At 39.6% G+C, this 22,127-nt stretch overlaps 2 protein-coding genes across 3 annotated transcripts; one reads left to right on the forward strand and one right to left on the reverse strand.

The window, feature by feature from the left end:
* Positions 1-222: 222 nt before the first annotated feature.
* Positions 223-14,312, forward strand: tpp2 (tripeptidyl peptidase 2). Of its 2 annotated transcripts, XM_087793969.1 has the most exons (29): positions 223-584; positions 2,202-2,330; positions 2,495-2,590; positions 2,682-2,786; positions 3,326-3,450; positions 3,526-3,689; positions 3,783-3,937; positions 4,030-4,106; positions 4,185-4,312; positions 4,378-4,626; positions 4,699-4,814; positions 4,886-5,057; positions 5,124-5,281; positions 5,349-5,425; positions 5,510-5,616; positions 6,359-6,513; positions 6,874-6,990; positions 7,063-7,163; positions 7,276-7,372; positions 7,445-7,582; positions 7,652-7,896; positions 7,981-8,059; positions 9,408-9,446; positions 9,844-9,995; positions 10,063-10,159; positions 10,223-10,353; positions 10,872-11,118; positions 11,320-11,439; positions 12,539-14,312. In XM_087793969.1, the coding sequence occupies exons 1-29, from the start codon at positions 420-422 to the stop codon at positions 12,626-12,628; spliced, it is 3,831 nt and encodes a 1,276-aa protein (XP_087650095.1). In that variant the 5' UTR covers positions 223-419; the 3' UTR covers positions 12,629-14,312. The 2 variants fall into 2 exon arrangements, with proteins under 2 accessions (XP_087650095.1, XP_087650096.1); XM_087793970.1 differs by lacking the exon at positions 9,408-9,446.
* A 399-nt stretch (positions 14,313-14,711) lies between these two features.
* mettl21ca (methyltransferase 21C, AARS1 lysine a) lies at positions 14,712-20,549 on the reverse strand. The gene is made up of 8 exons (XM_087793143.1): positions 20,456-20,549; positions 20,073-20,185; positions 19,269-19,423; positions 18,828-18,945; positions 17,778-18,764; positions 17,566-17,708; positions 17,343-17,460; positions 14,712-15,895 (listed from the first exon to the last, which is right to left on the reverse strand). The coding sequence occupies exons 2-8, from the start codon at positions 20,167-20,169 to the stop codon at positions 15,507-15,509; spliced, it is 2,007 nt and encodes a 668-aa protein (XP_087649269.1). The 5' UTR covers positions 20,170-20,185; positions 20,456-20,549; the 3' UTR covers positions 14,712-15,506.
* Between the last annotated feature and the right edge of the window lie 1,578 nt (positions 20,550-22,127).

Genomic DNA, 22,127 nt, shown 5'->3' on the forward strand with positions numbered 1-22,127 from the left:
AAAAACATGATTTCAACCTTTACATTTAGAGCGAAGATGAATAAATCGCAAAAAAAAAAAAAAACTACTTTCAGTGGAAATATAGACTGTGTTTTTATTCTTTGTTTGTAATAAAAAGCTCTGTATGATGTTAGTTCTTTAAATGTCGTCATTCACTTCAAACGTTGATATAAAGGAAACAAACAAAAGAAAGCCCTAAATGTTGGTTCCTAAGATGTTTTTTTAACATTAACCAAAAAATCAATTTTGATTCAAACTAACTTCTTCCATTTATTCATTTTTATTTCTCGAGGCCAGCGTGGGGTGATCCCGGGCTCCAGGGTGATGCTCCTCCACACCTCCTTCCCCTCTCACCAGTTGTCTCTCCCTCCGTGTTTCACTTCTTCCTCATTTCGTTGCTTTGTTTTCCTCCTCTAGTCATGGCTGCTCACACCACGGAGGAACCTTTCCCCTTCCACGGACTTCTCCCCAAGAAAGAAACCGGCGCCGCGTCTTATCTCACCAGGTTCCCGGAGCACGATGGCCGTGGGGTGCTCATCGCTATCCTGGACACCGGCGTGGATCCCGGGGCCCCCGGCATGCAGGTACAAACGGAGAGGCGCTACGAGGCTACATGCTAGCAGCTAAAAAGGCCTGACTCATTCTGACTTCCATAGTACAGTCGCACCAGCGTGAGCGACCGGCGTTTACATTCACAGAGTCAACGAATCGATTATTTTCTCTTTCGGTTTAGGATTAATAAATAAATAAATTGATTTAGTAGCACTTTCTTCGGCTGTCATTTCCCTACTTTACACGCCGGAGCTACCCCTATGATGGTTAGCATACAGCTAGCTTAGCACGAACAGCTGAGACAGCCGCTCCACTTATTATTCCCCAACAAATCTACCACTGACATTACCGTTAAATGTATTTTCAACATCATCCAACACTCATTTTTTCTTCAAATATATATATATTCAACAATAGAATTATTGATTTATCGTTTAAAAAAACACATCTGACAATCGATGCATGTTTGCCCCAAATACAACAAATTTAGAGTAATATAAAAGTAATAACAGTAGTGGTACTAGACAAACCAACAGATGTTAAAATATATTGTCATACATCTATACAGTGGAATGTTTACTTGTTTTTAGTCGCAATTCAATTTCCTCAGCGGCCACATTTTCTACATAAAACAAAACTTAAAGAAGCGAACAGTCTAAATATAACAGGAACATGCAAAATAATGAAGTTAAAAAACAAATATAATAAAGAATAGGCTAAAATTATAATTTTATTGAATATCTTTATCATATACATTACTTTTTTTAATCTAATGTAAACGCACTTTAATTAACATTTTAAATATTCACGTAAATGTTTTTGACGGGAAATAAATACTGACTAAATGGAGAACAAAAGTTGAGTAAGAAAAGATCTATAATTATATTTAAAGCTTAACTATTAATGCATAATAAAAAATAAACACAAATGAAAATTCAGTTTCTGCATTGATCTGTTTAATGAGTTTTCCTCATGAGGGCCAAACAAATACAGGGTTGCACATGGCCCTTGAGCAACACTTTTCCCATGTATGGTCTAGCTGTTGCATAGTCATATCTGATCATATTTATAAGAAGTTGTTTTAAAGACAAGGGTCCAGAAATGTTATATATTTGGAAAGAGCCAAAACAATTGTCCAATAGTGAGAGGTGTTTTCAAAGATTTTCTAATTTGTTTTGGCATTACAGGTCTAAGTGATACACTCTTTATTGTATGTCAACGAACTTGGTGTCAAATCAACATGTCAGAGTGTTTGTTGGGGTTAAAGGTCAATAGAATGATAGTATGATGAGTTGCTATAACAATCGAGGAGAGAATGTGAAACCAAGTCATGTAGTTTCAAGCTCTTTTGGCCATTCATCAATAGTCTTTGGACCACAGCTGTAATCGATATTCAGGCCACATACACCAACATTGTGGCAACAAAGGGGACGGATGAGGCTGTGGCACCCATCATTTATTATATAATAATTGATTGTTTTTCATAGTAGCTTTTTTTTTTTAAACGGTCATAAATGTCACTCCGAATCTACTAAATATTACATTTTGAGGTTGGTATGCAGATATTCCTGGGTTCAGTATTTGATATGTAGCCCCTAACGTGTTTGTCCACTAAATCATACTTAAGTCTTTACTGTCAACATCTTCAGGTCACAACCGATGGCAAGCCAAAGATTATCGACATTATTGATACGACGGGAAGTGGTGATGTGAACATGACCACAGAGGTGGAGCCAAAAGATGAGATAATCAATGGGCTCTCTGGGAGAATTCTCAAGGTTTGTTAATATATTTTTTTTATTGTTTTGTTAATGTAAAATCACATGATTTAGTCTTGCAATATAATTAATCCGTGAAGTTTTTTATATCTTGTTTCTCTCTTGACAACTCTCTTTACATTTGGAGTCCCTTTTAATTTTAAGTCTTATCTTCTTGCGTCTAGATCCCTCCTTCCTGGGTCAATCCATCTGGGAAGTTTCGCATTGGAGTTAAAAATGGTTACGAGTTCTTCCCAAAGGCCCTTAAAGAAAGAATACAGGTGAGAAGATCCTGTCCTATCATAAGACATGATTATGTTTAAGATGTATTCACACTTGAATTAAAATGTTGTGTTTCCTTTTGTTAACCAGAAAGAAAGAAAAGAGAAGTTGTGGGACCCTGCACACAGAGCAGCACTGGCTGAGGTCTGTCGCAGAACAGAGGAGTTTGATCTTGTGCATCCAACACCCTCACAGGTGAGATTATCTCAGTCAAATGACTTTTACAAAATGTGCCTTAAACTAGTGATGGTCTGATGAAGCTTCATGAAGCAGTGTCATTATTTTCAGAGCCCACTATAGGCTTCGAATTCAACTTTTTAAGGTTAAGATACGTTTTGAATGAATGAATAAATACTGTTTATTTAGGTGGTATCTTCTTTAGAATAAAGAAGATCTGTTAACATTCCCTGCCCACTTTACACATCCAATTTAAAATACAATTTCAGATATGTCATTTGTATGACCACATGTTATACATGTTGTACACACAGATCTATTTCTTGAGCTACCATATTGAAATTAGATATACATTTGATCATCTTTACCATGACCAAGAATCCTAAATGATTCAGTGCCTTATATGTAAAGACACTACACAAGGATTTCCTCGCCCTCTCTTGCCTGTCTTTGAAAAATAAGAGGAAAGAATTTTTTTATTTTCAGGAAAAAACTGTGTTGCGTCTGCAGCTACAAGTAACGTTGCGCCTCTAAAAACTCTTTGTTCATGATTTCAGGCAGAGAAGCTGCAAAAAGACGAGCTTCAATGTCAGACAGAACTGTTGGCATCTTTAGAAAAAAAGTACAGTGATCCCGGTCCCGTGTTTGACTGTGTACTTTGGAACGACGGCATCACATGGAGGTGAGCAGAAGTCTCTTTCTAGGACCAAGATGACCTATAATGTTCTGACACAGATTTGTTTTTAATTTTTCCCAGGGCTGTAGTTGACACATCAGAGTGTGGAGAGTTGTCCAAGTGCAAAGTGCTGACCTCCTACAGAGAAACACAAGAATATGCAACATTAGGAAATGCTGAGATGCTCAATTACTCTATAAATATTTATGATGATGGGAACACACTGTGCATTGTTACTAGTGGAGGTAAATTTGCTCAATTTGAAAATAATAAAAAAACAAAAGCTCAAATTTCTGTATATTTGTATTAAAATAATCTTGATTTTGTGACATTAAAAGGAGCCCATGGGACGCACGTCGCCAGTATCGCAGCAGGTTACTTCCCAGAGGAGCCTGAGCGTAATGGAGTTGCTCCTGGTGCCCAAATCCTAGCTTTAAAAATTGGAGACACACGTCTAAGCACCATGGAAACGGGCACAGGGCTTATTCGTGCGGTATGTTAATCTACAAGAATTCATGTTATCTTTTTTACAATGTGTCTCAAATTGATCCATTACATTCTTGACTTGTGTCTGTTTTCTCAAAGATGATCGAGGTGATAAACTACAAATGCGACCTAGTTAACTACAGCTATGGGGAAGCTACCCACTGGCCCAATTGTGGGTAAGTTAACCACTGATGCTTGAGTCCACATAGTGAACTGTTATTGTGTTTAATGTCAATATTTTTGCTTCCTTTCAGGAGGATTTGTGAAGTGATCAACGAGGCGGTACAGAAGCACAATGTCGTGTTTGTTTCAAGTGCAGGTAACAATGGCCCCTGCCTTTCAACCGTGGGTTGCCCAGGAGGAACCACGAACAGCGTCATAGGTGGGTTTTTATTAAAGCATATCTTCGGCGTTAAATATGAAGTCAACACTTTCCCCTGTACTCAGGTGTTGGGGCGTATGTCACCCCCGACATGATGGTTGCCGAGTACTCCTTAAGAGAGAAGCTTCCTCCCAACCAGTACACTTGGTCGTCCCGAGGCCCCAGCACAGACGGGGCCCTGGGGGTCAGCATCAGTGCCCCTGGTGGTGCCATCGCGTCAGTGCCTAACTGGACTCTTCGTGGTACACAGCTGATGAATGGCACATCGATGTCGTCTCCCAATGCGTGTGGAGGGATTGCGCTCATCCTCTCAGGTGTGTCATGCAAAACTCTTGTTTGTTTGGCGTGTTTCGTCAATTGCTAATCATTTATTTTGTTTGTGTCAGGATTAAAGCAAAGTGGAATCCCTCCTTCAGTTCCTGCTGTCAGGAGAGCGCTTGAAAACACGGCAATGAAGGTTGAAGACATTGAAGTGTTTGCACAAGGACATGGCATCATCCAGGTATGAATAAACTCCTGCTGCAGTGCAGGTTCATGACTATAATGTTTTGAATGGGGTTTGCATTCCATCAGGTGGACAGAGCTTTAGACTACCTCACCCAACATGCCTCTTTACCCACGAGCCACCTTGGTTTCGCAGTAACTGTTGGCTCACAGAGAGGCATCTACCTCAGGGACCCAACCCAAATACTCACCCCTTCTGATCACGGAGTGGGAATTGAACCCATTTTTCCAGAAAACAGCGGTAGATTATGTTCTTTATTTTCTTATTAACGTTTAATTTGCTTACTCACACTTTTTTTCTTAACAGCAAACTCTGAACGAATCTCCCTGCAGCTGCATTTGGCTCTCACCTGCAACCCAACCTGGGTCCAGTGCCCCTCCCATTTAGAGCTTATGAACCAGTGCCGACATTTTAATGTCAGGATTGATCCTTTGGGGCTGAGAGAAGGAGTGCACTACACAGAGGTATGTCCATAATTAACTCCAGACCTTTTGAATCTACCTCATTAATCGAATTAAAAATATGTTCTAGGTGTGGGGTTATGATACAGCAGCGCCTGCATGTGGTCCTCTCTTCAGAGTCCCAATTACAGTCATCATCCCATCCAAGTAAGTTTTTAGATTCAAATATACTCTTCGGCATAACCTCTGTATCTTAACCCAGTTTACAAATGTGTATTTTTTTTTGTAAAGAGTTCCTGATGGCCGTAATCCAGAGTTGTCTTTTAAAGACGTTCACTTCAGACCAGGACAGATCAAACGTCATTTCATTACAGTTCCACAGGGAGCCTCTTGGGCAGGTACGTGTACAGATTCACTCAATATTTGTTTTACTTAATCGTTCCGTTTAAGATGTTTTTGTGCAAAAATACACCCTCTGAAATCGCAAATTAACTCTTATTTTAAAACTTAAAATCTTTGTTGTTCATGCCATTCCCTGATCTGGCGCCTGCCAAGTCATTTATTTGTAGAGTTTCAAGTTCACGTTGATATCATGACCTGATGCTCGTGTTTAAGTTGAGATAAGAAACCAAGATTGCTGGTGTCAGCAATTATAAAGAGACTTATAAAACCACAAAACATTGATGGTTATGTTGGATTTGAAATTCACAAATTGAAACGCAACATGGCAACAGTACTTATTTTTATTCTTAAAGTGATAGTTCACCCATAATTAAACTTAAACACTAATTTTCTGCTCAACCTCATGTCGACTAAGGTTGGGTTTATTTTCCTCCACAAACTCTTCTGCAAAATCTCAACCCTTAGTCACAGGAGGGGGAGCAGGATATATGTGAAGTTTGAACTTTGGGTGGACTTTAAAGGAGTGCCGGTTACAGATGACAAACGTTCCAATTCATTAGGCCCCTGTCTTGGACCGTGATTAAGATTTTGGCCCCTTATGTGATTAAATCTGACACCACTGATGTATTGCATTAGAATGAAGACTCATGTTTCTTTTTACATTGGGTGCTTGTTTTATCAGGTTTTTCCTCGAACAAATCATCTTATCAATGTTTTGTTTTTTTTCTTGCCCAACAGAGATCACGCTGACCTCTCACTCTGGAGACGTGTCATCAAAGTTTGTACTACATGCTGTACACCTGGTCAAACAGAGGGCTTACAGAGCCAATGAGTTCTACAAATTCTCCTCACTGCTGGAAAGAGGGTCCCTAACTGAGGCTTTTCCTGTTCTGGTATGAAAATTCTATTTTTTTTCTCTATATTTATATGTTGTTCAACATTTTTTTACATTGACAGATCGTCCCTTACAACTCCTTTTATCTTATTGACCCATTCCCCCTTTTCCACACTGATTCTTGCATTGCAGTTATTCTCTACTAATCCTGTACAATCACTTGTAAAATTGTCATGAATGACAGCAGAAATTCACATTTTATCTGAAAAAAGAATGACCTTCCTTGCTCTACATCTAAGTTTAAAACGCAAGTATAAACGCAACAAATAGTACCAGACAGAGAATCTATCTAGAAAAATGTGTTCGAGCAAGAGTTTGTGTCATTCCATTCACTTTAGTTTTTTCTGCTTCCATCTAGTCTGGAAAGATAGTGGAGCTCTGCATCGCACGCTGGTGGGCGAGTCTTGGCGACGTCACGGTGGACTACAGCATCTCCTTCCATGGACTCCACACTTCTCCTTCCCCCATACACATAGTAAGCAAAGCCTCAAATCGACATTCTCCCCTCAATTTTCTGGCTGTTTCTGACCTTCAAGTGTGTCTTTAGCACGCTTCAGAGGGAGTGACAAGTTTTGAAGTGTCATCTCCACTGCGATACGAGGAAGTGTCTCCTGCTATAACCCTCAAGTCCTGGGTGCAACCTCTAAGGTAAATAAAAAAAAAAAACCTTTGTTAACTTTTCACAAAATGTAAATTGACTTGCATTGGAAAACGGTCCATGTTGTATGATATACTAAACTATTATGCTTGTTTGTTGTAGGCCTTTAAGTTCCAAGATCAAGCCATTAGGAATGAGGGATGTTCTCCCAAACAACAGACAAGTCTATGAGATCATTCTAACCTACAGTTTTCACCAGGTACTGTCCACCAGACAAACCTTTAAACTTCTTAAATGTACTTGCTAAATGAAAGGCTTTTCTTGTCTTCAGCCCAAAAGCGGAGAAGTGACTCCCAGCTGTCCGATGCTGTGCGAGCTGCTGTACGAGTCTGAGTTTGACAGTCAGCTATGGATGCTGTTCGACCAGAATAAGAGACTACTGGGCTCAGGAGATGCTTACCCGCACCAGGTAGACCTCACCATCACCTACACATTTTACTGTCTAGAAAAATAATGTAAAAACACATTTCTTTTCCAGTATTCTCTGAAGCTGGAGAAGGGCGACTACACCGTGCGACTGCAGGTTCGCCACGAGCAGTCCAGTGAGCTGGAGCGTCTCAAAGACCTGCCTTTCGTGGTTTCCCATCGTCTGTCCACCACGGTCAGCCTGGATGTGTACGAGTCGCACCGGGTCGCACTCGTGGCCAAGAAGAAGGCAAACTCTGTCACGTTGTCACCAGGTGCTTCCCAGCACTTCTTCGTCACATCTCTGCCCGATGACAAGTAAACCTTTTCATATTTAAATGATATTTTCTTTTTTTTTTTTTACAAATGTCAGCATTTCACTTTGTTTTCATTCCCTGATAGGATACCAAAAGGAACCAGCCCAGGATGTTATCTCTCAGGTTCTCTGGTTTGCCCAAAGAGTGAGCATGGCAAAAAAGCAGTGAGTTGGAAACGTTTTTGTGTTATTTATCTTCACTCTAATGCCTGTAGCATGTTTTGAGTTGAGTCATCCATATTGCCCCATAGTGCTGCAACGTTAAAAATTAGAATAGTCTTCTCTTCAATATCTTTTCATTTTCTTCATTTTTACTAGCAGTTTCTGGGTAAATAATATTCCTTATTAATGTTGTCGACAACTTGATAACCACCATAATCGTAGAAGTCATAGTTATTTTACACTTTGACTCAAGTCACTTTTCACTTTCACTTTCAAACCTGAACTTGAATTACCCGTCACCTCAAAAGTGGGCCAACGCTAGTGACTGGTTGCTTAAGCTTCATGAAGTGGTCGTCTATTTCTATTAGGGCTCAAAGGGTGGCGCCCTCAGTTTAAAAATAACTTGAGGCTTCGATAGACTAGCAGGGTTATAGAGAGAGTGTCATCTAGTGGTCTCTAAAAATAAGGAAACACATGGCAGGATGTCCTATTTTGTATTCCATCAAGTGGCAACTTCAATACACTGAATTCAGGAGTTTCACAAGTAGTCTTGTACGTAGTTTGGAGGAGAGACAGATGACTCGGATTTAGATTGAATGCAAACTTTCATATGGGTTGTATAGAAATCATCACTTCCAGGACCTTTCTAACTTCCTCTTCTTACCAACTGAGGGTGTCTGAGTTTCTGAAATTCCTGCAGGAATTGCATTGTCTGCATTATCAAATCATTCTAAATTATCATAATTAATTGAAAGTACCTTGTTAAAATGGAAGTTTTAAATCTTTACACTGTTTATTTCCAGCTATTTTATGAGTGTGTGTGCTGGTTAAGGATCCACATATAGATTTACAAGGAATCATTACAATAAGGTTTATTTTAGTTTTTAAAGGTGATGTCAAGAGAAATTAACGTCTGTCAAAAAAATCACATTTTATTTTCTGGTCATTTATCGTGGTCACCTGTTCTATTTTGGTTGTCAATTTAAAAGTGACAGTGGGTGTCTTTTTTTTATTCCATCTGAATATGTTTTCCTTCCGAATGGCCAATATGGCCGTTTCCTGAACTACTCACACTTTAGTTAGTTTTCTGTGCTTTTATATGGAGTCAATGAGTGAAATAAAGTGTGTGACTTCATCCTTAATTGCGAGGATGTTGCTTTCAGTGAAGCTACAGTTTCAACCGTAAAAGAAAACCTCACTCTCTACACACAGGAGTCTGATTAGTGCGCTGCATTTTGGCGAAAACTAATATTTTCAAAAAATTGCATTTTAGTTTAGAAAAAAAACATCTTAAATGTAACAACGCGTGTGTTTGTCTCTTCCTCACTGTGTGTGTTGTTCTGACCACCAGGGGCAGGCCTCTGCAAAACGACAAGGAAAGTTTAAAAAGGTACTGATATGAGCTAAAGCAACAGAGAGCGGAATTCTCTCGAACTCTCTGGATACCTTTTCTTTGACTGTTGTGGGGTAGTCCTTTTAATCGTGTCGCCTCATTGTATGTTCTGTGACCATTTCTAGTAGTAAATATTTGATTTATTAGAACATCTGGTGGTCAGTGGATAATGATTGCACATGTTTGTTTGACTAGTTGGCTGGCAAATAAAACCAAATTGCTGATATTATCCCATCTGGAAATGAACAAACATTAAACCAAAAAGCCAAACGTTGTCAGCTTTTTCTTTTGTTATAATTATTTTAATATTTTTTTTGTATTCTTTCATTCAAAGGGACTTTTGAAGTGTGTATTGACAAAGCTTTCATTTGTTCAACCTTCGATGTGTGTGCAGGATGTTGTTCCGGTCGTCTACCACTTAATTCCGGCTCCTAACAAGGCCAAGAATGGAGGAAAAGAGAAGGACAAGGAAGGAGAGAAGGAAAAAGATGTGAAGGACGAGTTCGCGGAGGCCATGAGGGACTTAAAGATTCAGTGGATGACAAAGTGAGTTTTTTGAAGTTTAACATCACCTTAAATGTTCTCTGTTGATTTTCTTGTCCTCGTTGTTCAGGGTTGACTCCAGTGCCATATACAATGAACTCAAGGAAAACTATCCAGATTATCTTCCTCTGCATGTGCAGCGACTACATCAGCTGGACTCTGAAAAGGTCATTAAAAAATACATTTATATTGTGTTTGAAAATGTATTGAAAGAAATGAATCTTGCGCAGGATCGTCTGAAACGCCTGAGTGAAGTGGTGTCCGCTGCAGACTGTGTCATTTCTCAAATTGATCAGACTGCACTCGCTGTTTACCTCAGCATGAAGACTGACCCCAGACCAGAGGCCGCTTCTATCAAGAGGTGGGTCTCTAACTCTTCCTCTAAAATAAGTAGAAACGGTTTTTGTATGTTTTGTTGCTAATCTGCAAGATAAAGTTAAAACATCTTCATTGTGTTGTTATAACAAGTATCTACTATACAGTATACATGTTAAGAAATGATGATAAGATCTGCAAAAATAAATGTACAACCTTTTCCTTTTACCACTGCGGACCAGTTTAATGTCAGCTTTAAATTCATCCTCAGATACCAGCATTAAAAATAAATCATATCGAATTTGTGTTTCACTCATTTAATTTAGTTTATAGGTTTATTTTTTGATTAACTTGACAAATGTATTCATGCGTCAAGAGTCTCAGACTAATGTGACTTCATAGAAAATATCATATTTAAAAAAAAAAAACACCTTTCAAACAGTAATAATCAATAGATCAAAGTTATTTTCTCCGCACCTCCTTGGACCGGGGATTGGGTTTACAATGTGGGTCGTTGCAATCCTCCAAATCTTCCCCTTAATAGTCTTGACTTTTGTGTTTTAGTGACATGGAGAAGCAGAAGTCGTCTCTGCTGGACGCTCTGTGCAGGAAAGGCTGCGCTCTCGCCGACCAGCTGCTGCTGCCCGCCGGTGCTCAGGATGGAGGTGCCGTGGCAACGGAAGAATCTCCGGCCGGAGACGGGGTAGAGTTTGTGGCCACCAGTGCAGGAGACGGTCCGCACAACGTCGCCCAAGCTTTGACCGACACATTCTGGGAGGTGCAGAAGTGGGCGGAGCTAACAGACTCAAAGGTATTGATATTTGGGCTTTCATGAACCAGGCTGATTATCTATAACTTGTTTTTATTTTCATTTTAAGACACCCATGTTGTATGTTATTTTCACTTCTTTATTTAGTTGATTTATGTTAGTATTGGTTTTTAATCCTGTACTGTTTTCGTATTCGCTTACCAGCTGGAAGAAAGTATCTTATTCTCCCTCTGGTCTCTTCAGGTGTTGATGTTTTCGTACAAACACGCTCTTGTGAAAGAGATGCACGGACGAGCCTTAAAATTTGCTTCCAAGATGATGGAGGAGAAGCAGAGCAAAGAAAACATGAAGAACTGCATCCAGGTTTGAAAATGATCACTTGTCCTCTTTTCTTCTAAAGATGTCTGTTGAAGTCATTTTTTATAATTAAATAACGTCACAAATTGTATTTTTTTTACTGTTCATTGTTTAGCACAGATCCAGATGTTCAACAATGTTAAGATGCCATGATGATGCCTGATGAAAAATGTTGATTTTTTTTTTTTATACATAGAGTTTGATATTCTTTTTCCATTCATTTTAATTCTAAATTTAATATATATATATATATATATATATATATATATGTATATATGTATATAATAATTTAATATTATTCTTTCATTCTTAATTAAGTATGTCTGGTGGCACTATTAAACCAACATTTATTTTATATTATCGAAGATGTAGATTGTATTGAATTCAAAAGGCTACCACAGAGAATATATTGAATTTATTGACATTAGAATATATATATATATATATATATATATATATATATATGTTTATATGTTTTTTTTAAATCAACTTTTATCAATATACAAAAGATTGAATAATTTGAATAACAAAAAATCGAATACAAAAAAATAATTTAAAGATTAAACGTTTGAAATGCAACCATTACATATTCTGACGGCACTGATACTCTAACTTACACGAGCGCCCCCTGGCGGCTCACTAGGTGAACATCTGGGTAAGAAGACGCCCTCTAAACTACCAACTATTAGTTTTTTATCGTCCTTTATTTTTCTCAATAATGAACAGTGCACCTTAAGTATTGATTTTTTTTATTTTTTTTTGTACTTATTAATTTTGAACTGACTTTATGCGGTACATGGCTTTTTTAGTAATACTACAGAACCACGCTGTGCTTAGTACGCCTTATAAAATGTGTGAAAATAGACCTGTGTATTGATATTGTGCCTTATAGTATGGGTGAAGCTGCTGTGGTTGTATTCTGAACCCTTCTTTTATAAGAGAACAAGAAACAAATTGTTGCTGCTTTTATACGATTGATGTTGTTCTTTCTGTCACCACGTTAGTGCCCTCTGGCTCAGCTCTTTTGTTGAATATACAGATATTTCTGCCCTCATATTGTTGAAAAACCGTTTTACTCGACTAATTGTGTCTTAATCCTTTGCAGCTCATGCGACACCTGAAATGGAACCACTGTGCCATATTCAGCGAGAACTGGCTCCCTGTCATGTACCCCGTGGACTTCACCCCTTTTTAAAGAAAACACACAAGCAATCATGACAACTTCAGTCTCACATCTGAACGACACAATCTAAATCTTTCCCCCCCTGAGAGTCTCTTTATCTCACCACTCTGGACGTTGGTTCACCTGAACTGGGGGATTCTCTAAACTGGCCCTGCTGTAAAAAAAAAAACTGTGAGCTCCTAGTTGGAACTTTTCTTCTTCATCCCGGGGTCATCTTTTTGGTGACCTTCTACTCCCTCCATCGTCTCTTCTTAGACGTCACTGAGGCTCCATCGCAGCTATGATTGATGCCTTTGACACAAGAAGATCAGCAACGTAACGATCCCCGCCTCAAAGTGAGAAGCTCTCGCTGACTCTCTCCACACACGGCTGCTCACACGACCACCTCACCGACACCAACAGCTGCTGCCACTCGTCGCCACGTTGTACATTCTCACCGTATAAGAGAAGCTTGTGTGCGACATCTTTAATGTCCGCGTGAAATATTGTACATACACGGTAAAATATAAAAAAATGCAATAGGACAATAATACAAATATTATTCTAAGTGATGTATTTTGCATATATGCATGTCCACTAGGGTATAACGACAAGAATGTTATATTTTGAAGCAGATTTTAGTTTAGATTTTAACCCAATTGTTGTTTTTTGTTATGAGTGTGTGTTTTGGGTAAATTCGAGGAACATTTTTCTGTACAAGGACATTTTTTTTAAACTGAACTGAATCCACTTTTGGGGCGAAGCACAACCTAAATTCACTTTTTCTTACCTTTTATCTAGAGCTTCTTCTCAGTTGGATTTTAAACGTGATCATTTCAGATGGAAGACACAAGTTGGTTTTTAATATAAAATGGATTCACTTTGGCAAGTTTAGGGGTTTCTTGAAACACTTTTGATCACAGTTTAAATGTGTTGGTGCACATTTTTATTTTCTAAGTATTGAATTATCAGCTCAGATTTAAAATAAATGCGTACCAGGAGTTATGATTAGATTATGGAAGTGGTTATTCCTGTTATTAAATGGTTTTATATGATTTAATAACCAGTGAACGCAGGCTTGGCTTGTTCAACCAATACTTTTTGTTTTGAGGAGATTTAAGTTCACCTCATAACAGCATCTCAGAGTCAAAATCTTCCTCAATCAAGATCCGCTTGTTTGCCTCATTAGTTGCTCCAGACGGTCGAAGGAATTGTTGGAAGTTTTTTTAAAATGTAGGGTTGGAATGATGTAATCAAAAATATCCCTAAACATATCAGAAGTACATATTTGTCTGATAACTCACCTTTTTAGTTTTTAATTTACAGTGCTCAGTTCATACTTGTTTTGTCTGCAGTGGCCTTTTTTTGCACGCCGTCTTTTCTTTTCTTTTCTTTTTAACTCATGGCTGCCACAGGCTCCTTGGTGTGAGTCGGCGTCGGAGCTGTTAACGTTGCCATCCTTCTTCAACTGGCCTTAAAGGTCTCGACATCAGCGGAGAACATGCCGTCCAAGTCTGCCTCCTCATGTTGGTTTCTCTCACGACTCGACTCGTTATATTTATTAAACACAAAAAGTCACGCAGGAAACGCCTGGATTTTACAGAATGTTCTTAGAGGCTTTATGTTGAAATTAGGTTGTTTTTTTTCACCATTGTTCTGAGACCTGATGGACTCACATGAGTTAATGGACTTTAAAATAAACACAAATTGAATGATTTATTTTGGTTTTGTCAAATATGTGTGGCAATTTATCTCAAAGAATCTTGATTCATTAAATAGAAAATGTGTAATCAAATGTAATTAGAAATGTATTTAAAAATTACATGGTTTTAAAATTGTGGATTATGATGGAAACATGGTTGAGCCTTTGTTTACTTGATGTATTTTGTACTTCAACCTTACTAGTCATTATTGGTTACTTGGCCAAAAAATATTAGACTTTAGACTTTCTTTAAAACAATTGACATTTATTTACTTTGGTGTAACATCTTTTTAGCTCCTACAAATTACACTAGACATTCAGGAATACCCAAGATATCACCTAATTTACCTTTACAGTTCCTATTCGCCGAGGTAGCGCCTAACTAATCTGTCCCTAAAATAATTGATGCAAGGCTTGCATGGAAAGCAACTTTTATTCATTAAAAAAAAACACTTCTCAATGAAGCCATTAAAGTGCGAACAACAGAAATATCACAGTGAACACTGGTCTCAACACATTCTTAACAAAGGTGTTGTTTATGATGAGTAGAAGGAATTCCTGTTCATAGAAGTATGTAAAAGAGTAAGGTGTTAAAGTGTCTCTAATTCTGGATGTATATGTAAGTAATAGTAAGTAAGTAATTTTTATTTATATAGCGCTTTTCCAGACCAGGGTCACAAAGCTCTTAAACAATCAAAACAATATTCAATAAAGTATATATTTTAAAGATCAAGATAAAACTGATAACACAACACGAGTTCCAGAAAATCAAGGAAAAGCCTAAACAAATAAAAATATGTTACCATTGATGGGTAATTAGCTTTACTTACATTAACTATTATGATCCAGGGATCAAGATTGAAACAGGAAATCAATGGTACTTTTTAAAGCTAACCTGAATGAGGTCTTGAATAAAACGTTGAGGATAATATAGTTTTTGGCATCTGGAGCTTTAATATATGCTAAAGAAATCTCAAATGTCAAAGGTTTATGGGGTGCAACACATGTCAAAAAAAAGACATCACTGAATCCAAACCAAAACGGTAAACTAGCCACTGCTGTTTTTTTTTTTATACTTCTACTTATTAGCCTTTTCAAAATGATTAGTTGAAAATATATCAAGCTCTTATTTACAATTTGGGTACAATTCTGAACAACACTTTTAAGAGAACCTACCTTTAAAAGGAAAACAATTCATACAGCCGTCTTCTACTGTTTTCTGCAAGTAGCCTTGAATATCTTCATATCCCCGTCTTCCACCAGCAAGCACGTGTCGAAAGTCTTTTTGAATTTCTCGAGAATTGTCAGATCTGACTCCATGCGGAGCTTGTTGGCCAAGAGGACGGTGGTGCCGGGCCTGCAGAAGTGTTTGATGGTGGCCAGGAGCTCGTCCGGGTAGTCGTGATGATAGACCACGTCCGCCGCCAGCACGTAGTCGTACCGGTAGACGGACCTTGGATGGCTTTCGCTGAGGTCCAAACTCCAGCACAGAACCTCCACTTTAGGCTTGTGCCTGCAGGTGTCCCGGGTGTTCCTCATGATGTTTGCCTTGAGGTTACCCATGATTTCAGGAAGGTCTGTGGCTGTGACGGAAGCTCCTGTTGAGAAGGAAAGTCCCGTCACATGATGTTGTTTTAAGATGGTAGCTAGGTAAAGACTAAAGTCTAAAAACTACCATGGACTTCCTAGTATAACCGATAGTCAATATACCTTCGGCAACTTCTGGGACAAACCTATGACCATTTTGAAGAATACAGAAGTGGAGGAGTAAAAATTTTGAGATGGTAAAATACAGTTAGAAGAAAATGAAATGTAAATACAACTTGAACTACTCAGAACAGTATTGCTAAGTGAACTAGCTTAACAAGAGTTTCTTAAAAGTGTGTTACTATCGGGTCGGCGTTTACAGTCAGGTATAGATCGGTTACAAACGGCGTCAAAAGTGGGGTTGCTGTTTTAGTGTATATCAGAGATGGTCGCAGGTATGGAGATGTTATTATGGTATCGAATCAGAACCACTACTTCCCTTTACATATTATATCATTCGTTTTTTCTCCGTTGTTCACCAAATATACCATAAATGAGAATATATGTCACTATTAGGGTGTGAGAAAATCTTGATACACTAAATGATTAGGACATTTTTTTAAACTATACCAATCAATATTCAACAGCACTGTATAAGTGTTTTTGTATTAACAATTGACATGCAAATATTCACAGATTCAATGGCAGGTTTTAAAGATGAAATTGGGGCATATTTTGGTTTAGAAATAAGAATCATTTGGTCTGTAAATGCCAAAGTCTGATACTCGGACACTCCAAATATATCTTTGTTCCTACAATATTCTAATATTGTAACAGTTTATTTTCGTGTCTAAACAAGAAGGATCTGTCTCGCCTGTGCATACAAAACTCTGCAGCGAGAATTCTGACCTGCTCTAGTAGAAGAACTCACATTTCTCCGATCCTTAAAACTCTTCACTGGCTGCCAGGTTCTTTTAGGATCCATTTTAAAATTCTGGTTATTACTTTCAGATCTCTTCATGGTCAGACTCCTCCTTACATCACTGATCTGATCCAGACATACACCCCAGCTCGGGCTCTGAGGTCTGTGGATCAGTATCTACTGATGGTTCCTGAACACGCTTCAGGACCAGAGGAGAGAAATCCTTCCAGGCTGTTGCTCCTAAGCTTTGGAAAGATCTCCCTCTGTGTTTGATGATCTACTGACTCCATCAAGAAACATCTTAAGACATTTTTATTCCCCCTGATTTTCTGGGACTCCTGTGTTTGTCTTATGTTTTCTTGGCCTTTAAGAGTTTTTACATTTTTATTTATTATAAACTTTGTGTTTCTTTCGATTATTCCAGCGCTTTGTGAAACTGGTCTAGAAAGATTCTTTACAAATATCTGTTACAGACTTACCCACTTACTTACTAATTTGTCATAATATATTATCCTGCTTCCCCTGTATCATGACACGTATCGTATCACCAGACTCGAGCCAAGACCACACCCCTAGTCTCTGTAGACCCCCCTTACCCAGGAGACTGGCCACAATGGACACCAGACCAGTTCCCGCTCCCAGTTCCAGCACCTCCTTATCCCGCAGGTCCACCAAGTCTCTATTGTTGTCGAGGAAAGAGCAGAGGGCCAACGCCTGAGGGACAGATGCGTGGACACTTAGCTCTTATCATGGACAACTTCGGGAACTCACTAAACTTGTTAACAATGGAATGTACGGGACATTTTCGGACGCACTCACCCCCGGCCACATCACTGCACCATACGAGTCGATGGTCTCGCGAATGACGATGTCCTGGCCGATGTAGTGGTAGACGTCTTTGCCGAAGACACTGTTGTAGACGGGAACCCACGGAGGTGTTTGGCCCGGAGGCAGGACGTTACCTGCAGAGGGACAGGTCTTGATTGACAGGTTCGAATTGTAAAGATGCATGTGTCGGTTTGCACACTTACTCATAGAGTCTCTTTTAGTGTCAGATTCGGTGTTGTTTTCCTGCTCCTTCTCTTTAGTCTCCTCATCGTCACTCTCCTCTGCTTCACTCTCTTTATCGCCTTGTTCCTGCTCCTTCTCTTTAGTCTCCTCATCGTCACTCTCCTCTGCTTCACTCTCTTTATCGCCTTGTTCCTGCTCCTTCTCTTTAGTCTCCTCATCGTCACTCTCCTCTGCTTCACTCTCCTCATCGCCTTGTTCCTGCTTCTTCTCTAGAGTCTCCTCTGCTTCACTCTCCTCATCGCCTTGTTCCTGCTCCTTCTCTAGAGTCTCCTCTGCTTCACTCTCCTCATCGCCTTGTTCCTGCTCCTTCTCTAGAGTCTCCTCTGCTTCACTCTCCTCATCGCCTTGTTCCTGCTCCTTCTCTAGGGTCTCCTCATCGTCACTCTCCTCTGCTTCACTCTCCTCATCGCCTTGTTCACTATCTTCTTCTAAATCAGCCTCATTTTGCTTCTCCTCCATCAGCTTCTCCGGTTCATTCTCCACTTCTTTCTCCACCTGCTCCTCCTCCTGTCCAACCTCTTCCTCCACCTCCTTGTCCATCTGTTCCTCCTCTAACATTTCCTCTTCTTTGCAAGTGGCCTTTAGGATTTTTGTCGTTCCGTCATCTGACAGAGAGCAAACGTTGAATGTCTTCTGGAACTTTTCGAGGAACCTCAGATCCGAATCCGTGCGGATCTTGTTGGCCCAGATCAAAGTCGTCCCTGGTCTGCAGAAGTGTTCCATGGTGGCCAGGAGCTCGTCGCCGAAGTTGTGGTGATAGACCACCTCCGCGGCGAGAACGTAGTCGTAGCGATACACGGATTTGGGGTACGTTTGTTCCAGGTCAAAGCCCCACTCCAGAGCTGCCACCTGGGGTGTGTATTGACAGCGCCCTCTTGTGTTCTTGCTCAGGTTGAATCTCAAGTTACTCAGTGCATCCGGGAGGTCAGTGGCTGTCACCCAAGAACCTGAGAAGCAGATGAAAAAACGATTAAACACTTTTTTTAATCCCGTTTAACAATCCATCTTACCGAGGAGCGATGCAACGACAGACAAAAGTCCAGTTCCTGCCCCGATTTCCAGGACTGCTTTCCCCACCAGATCCAACTGCTCACGGTGAGTGTCCAGGTAATTACACAGAGCCAACGCCTGGAAACATTTTAAACCTTTGTTAGTTAAGAAAACCTTTTCCTTCTTCATTTGTCAGTGAAACTCTTCCTACATTGTTTATCTACGAAAGTGGTGCCTGCTAGTCTTATCCATTTCATGAGGTCCTGAAAATGTATTTAAAAAGAAAAAAGAAAATGTCCCCCTGATATTAGATTGATCTTATTTTAATGTCAGGAATATATTGAATGTTTAGATGAATTATGTTGCATCTTGTCCATTAGGATGATAATAAAAAAAAAGCTTAAAAACATAACTGACATCATTACAGAATTAGTGTTTCTTTCCCCTTCCATAGCACTTACACCAGGCCAAATATTTCCAGCGTAAGAGTCCAGACCCTCGTCAATGACGATCTCCTGCTCCACATAAGTGTGGACCTCTTTGCCTGGTTTGTAGTAGAACAATGGAGCCCATTTACGTCTCTGCCGCTCCTGGAGCTCTGCTGCTTCTAAATCACCTGAAAGCAAAAATACAGGGCGATTGATTATGGATGGATGGATATGTGGATGGCCGAGGGATGGATTTGTGAGTAGAAGGGTCTATGCATGGATACATGGATGGACAGATGAATGGATGGATGGATGGATCTACTGATGGATATATGGATGGATGCATGGATCTACACATAGATGGATGAATGGTTGGATGCATGGGTGGATGGATTAATGGATGAATGGAAATATGGATTGATAGATCTATGGAGGGTTGCATGGATCTATGAATTGATCTACTGATGGATATATGAATGGATGGATCTATGGATGGATCAATGGTTGGATGCATGGATGAATGAATGGATATATGGATTGATAGATCTATGGAGGGTTGCATGGATCTTTGAATTCATCTACTGTTGGATGTATTGATTGCTAGATCTATGGAGGGTTGAGTGGATCTACATATGGATGGATCAATGGTTGGATGCATGGGTGAATGAAAGGATGGATGGATCTACTGATGGATACATTAATGGATAGATCTACGGATGGGTGCATGGATGGATGAATTGATCTACTGGTGGATATATGGATGGATGTTTCAGAGTTGAGGTTTGGACTTTTTGTTTGGATGGATAGGTTTCATCCCTATTAAGTTTCTGTCGTTACCGTTTTCCTTTTGCTCTATCTGTTCTTCATCCATTTCATCCTCGCTGCTGCTCAGAAACATGGTTTCCTCCTCAGCGTCGGTTCTTGAAGAATCCATATACAGGTGTGGTGATCTGTGATGAACAGATATTGTGTGAATCAGCAGCTGGATTGATGACATGTTTGAAACCTTCAAAAAACAAATCCCTTCAAGCTCTAACTCTACGTGTGAATGGGGAAAGTGAATAAAATACAGTTGAAGAATAGACGCACAGACAAATCAAGGTTCTAATAATTGATCGACAAGGAGATTGTGATCATACATTTCTCAGATTTAAAGCGACAGTTGTGTTAGCAGCAGCAGAACTAAACAGACATTTGAGGGATCTGACCCGGTGACCTACCTGCTGCAGCGAATCTGTTGAAATCAGGGCTCCATGGGGGCAAAGTGCATCAGGAGAAATCAGACGGCGATGTTATAGAGACTCAGCATCCTGCTGGACACACCCATCGCCATCACAGGAGGACGGGGGGGTATTTTTAGAGCGGCGCACCAGATAAATAATAAACACTGGCGTGGTGTAGGGGGTGCACTCTGGTGTCACCCCATGTGTTTTCCTAATGAATAACAGTATTTAGGACCTGGATTTCTCATCAAGATGTATTGGATTACCAGGGCTGGATAAGGAATGTTACACCTGCTGCTCTATGACGGTTCTGAGAGGATGACGTTCGCTCCGAGTGACACACAAGAATCTCCAATGCTGGAAAACGTTGTTTTTTTTTTGTGTACGTGCCTGGCTGGCACACACCCTGGACCAGACCCACCTGGTTCCAACTTTCTCTCTGACCTGATTTGCTCCACCAGAGTCGGAGGGTAACAAGATCCTGCTGGAATGCAAGCATGTTTGTCTACCCGGGAACCTCAATTAGCACCGGGTTGCTAATGTATACCGAACCCCTGAGAGCAGGTGAATGTGTTGTGTCCACCAGAAAAGCTTTTAGGGTCACTAACAAGAACCAGATCAGCGGTTCTTCCGGGGCTCCACTGCAGCTGTCTTGCATTTATCTACGATGACAATTGTGGGTCGTGATCTTTACATAATCTATTAGCCCTCCACCCCACAACCCTCCTCCAAACCCCTCCATCCGTCGTCAGGTATCATTTTTTAATTGCTCACATTTATAGCAAGTGGATCCGCTCTGGTTGCACCAGATATTTTATTTGGTATTAATCCAAACTTGCAGAATCTGTGTGGTACGTGGTCTCTGTGGCAGACTCCACTAATAAGGCTTCAGGAGCTAATTTAACTTCTCGGGTATGAAGTCAGTTGTGAGGCATGGGTGAGACGCAGCAAAATTTGGTCGGGTGGAGTGACACGGAATTTAAAGAGTATGTAACAAAACTGTTATTACAAATGATGTTCAGCATATATTCAGAATTCCTTTATGAATGTGACATAAGGGTCTGTCAACTCACTAATGGTTTAATGTACATGTTAATATAAATACTTAAAAAATAAAACAACACAATTGACAACAACATCAAGATCAATTGCGTTAAACGCTGGACCCTATCCTGGTGATGAACTGATGAAGCTTCATAAAACAGTGTCGTTATTTTCAGAGGCCACTAGGTGGCGATCTGCTCTATAATCTGTTTTAAATAGATATTCATGAAACTTCATCAGCCCATCAGTAATTTAGAGGTTTTTCTGTTTTTTTAGATTAATTTTAACTAGTTTTCAGTCTTATGTTTGAGTAATGTGTGACTCATACAAGGTGAATGCTATGTCAGATATTTTAAGAAAATGAAATACCTTTCAGACTCTGAGAGTCTATGTACATACATAATATTATGTCTTGCTTCCTTTTTATTTTGGTTTTATTTGATATGTTTACACATGTGTTGTCCCTTTCTCTCAACATGAACCTGACCAATGGCACATGGTTGGAGCTGATCAAATGGTTCGAGACCATTGTATCAGATCAAGTAAGTAAGTAAGTAATAGTTATTTGTAAAGCCCCTTTCTAGACCAGGGTCACAAATCTCCTTAACAATCAAAAACAATACAC

The sequence above is a fragment of the Callionymus lyra genome, chromosome 6 (assembly GCF_982586985.1).
Source record: "Callionymus lyra chromosome 6, fCalLyr1.hap1.1, whole genome shotgun sequence".
Classification (NCBI taxonomy): Eukaryota; Metazoa; Chordata; class Actinopteri; order Syngnathiformes; family Callionymidae; genus Callionymus; species Callionymus lyra.

Excerpts from the sequence above, each read along its gene's own strand:
- tpp2 (XM_087793969.1), top strand. The coding sequence starts at position 420 with ATGGCTGCTCACACCACGGAGGAACCTTTCCCCTTCCACGGACTTCTC. Across the intron at positions 585-2,201 it reads CCGGGGCCCCCGGCATGCAG|GTCACAACCGATGGCAAGCC; the intron begins GTACAAACGGAG and ends CAACATCTTCAG. Across the intron at positions 5,058-5,123 it reads CATTTTTCCAGAAAACAGCG|CAAACTCTGAACGAATCTCC; the intron begins GTAGATTATGTT and ends TTTTCTTAACAG.
- mettl21ca (XM_087793143.1), bottom strand. The coding sequence starts at position 20,169 with ATGGATTCTTCAAGAACCGACGCTGAGGAGGAAACCATGTTTCTGAGC. Across the intron at positions 18,946-19,268 it reads CTGGAAATATTTGGCCTGGT|GCGTTGGCTCTGTGTAATTA; the intron begins GTAAGTGCTATG and ends AAATGTTTCCAG. Across the intron at positions 17,709-17,777 it reads CACTAAAAGAGACTCTATGA|GTAACGTCCTGCCTCCGGGC; the intron begins GTAAGTGTGCAA and ends GTCCCTCTGCAG.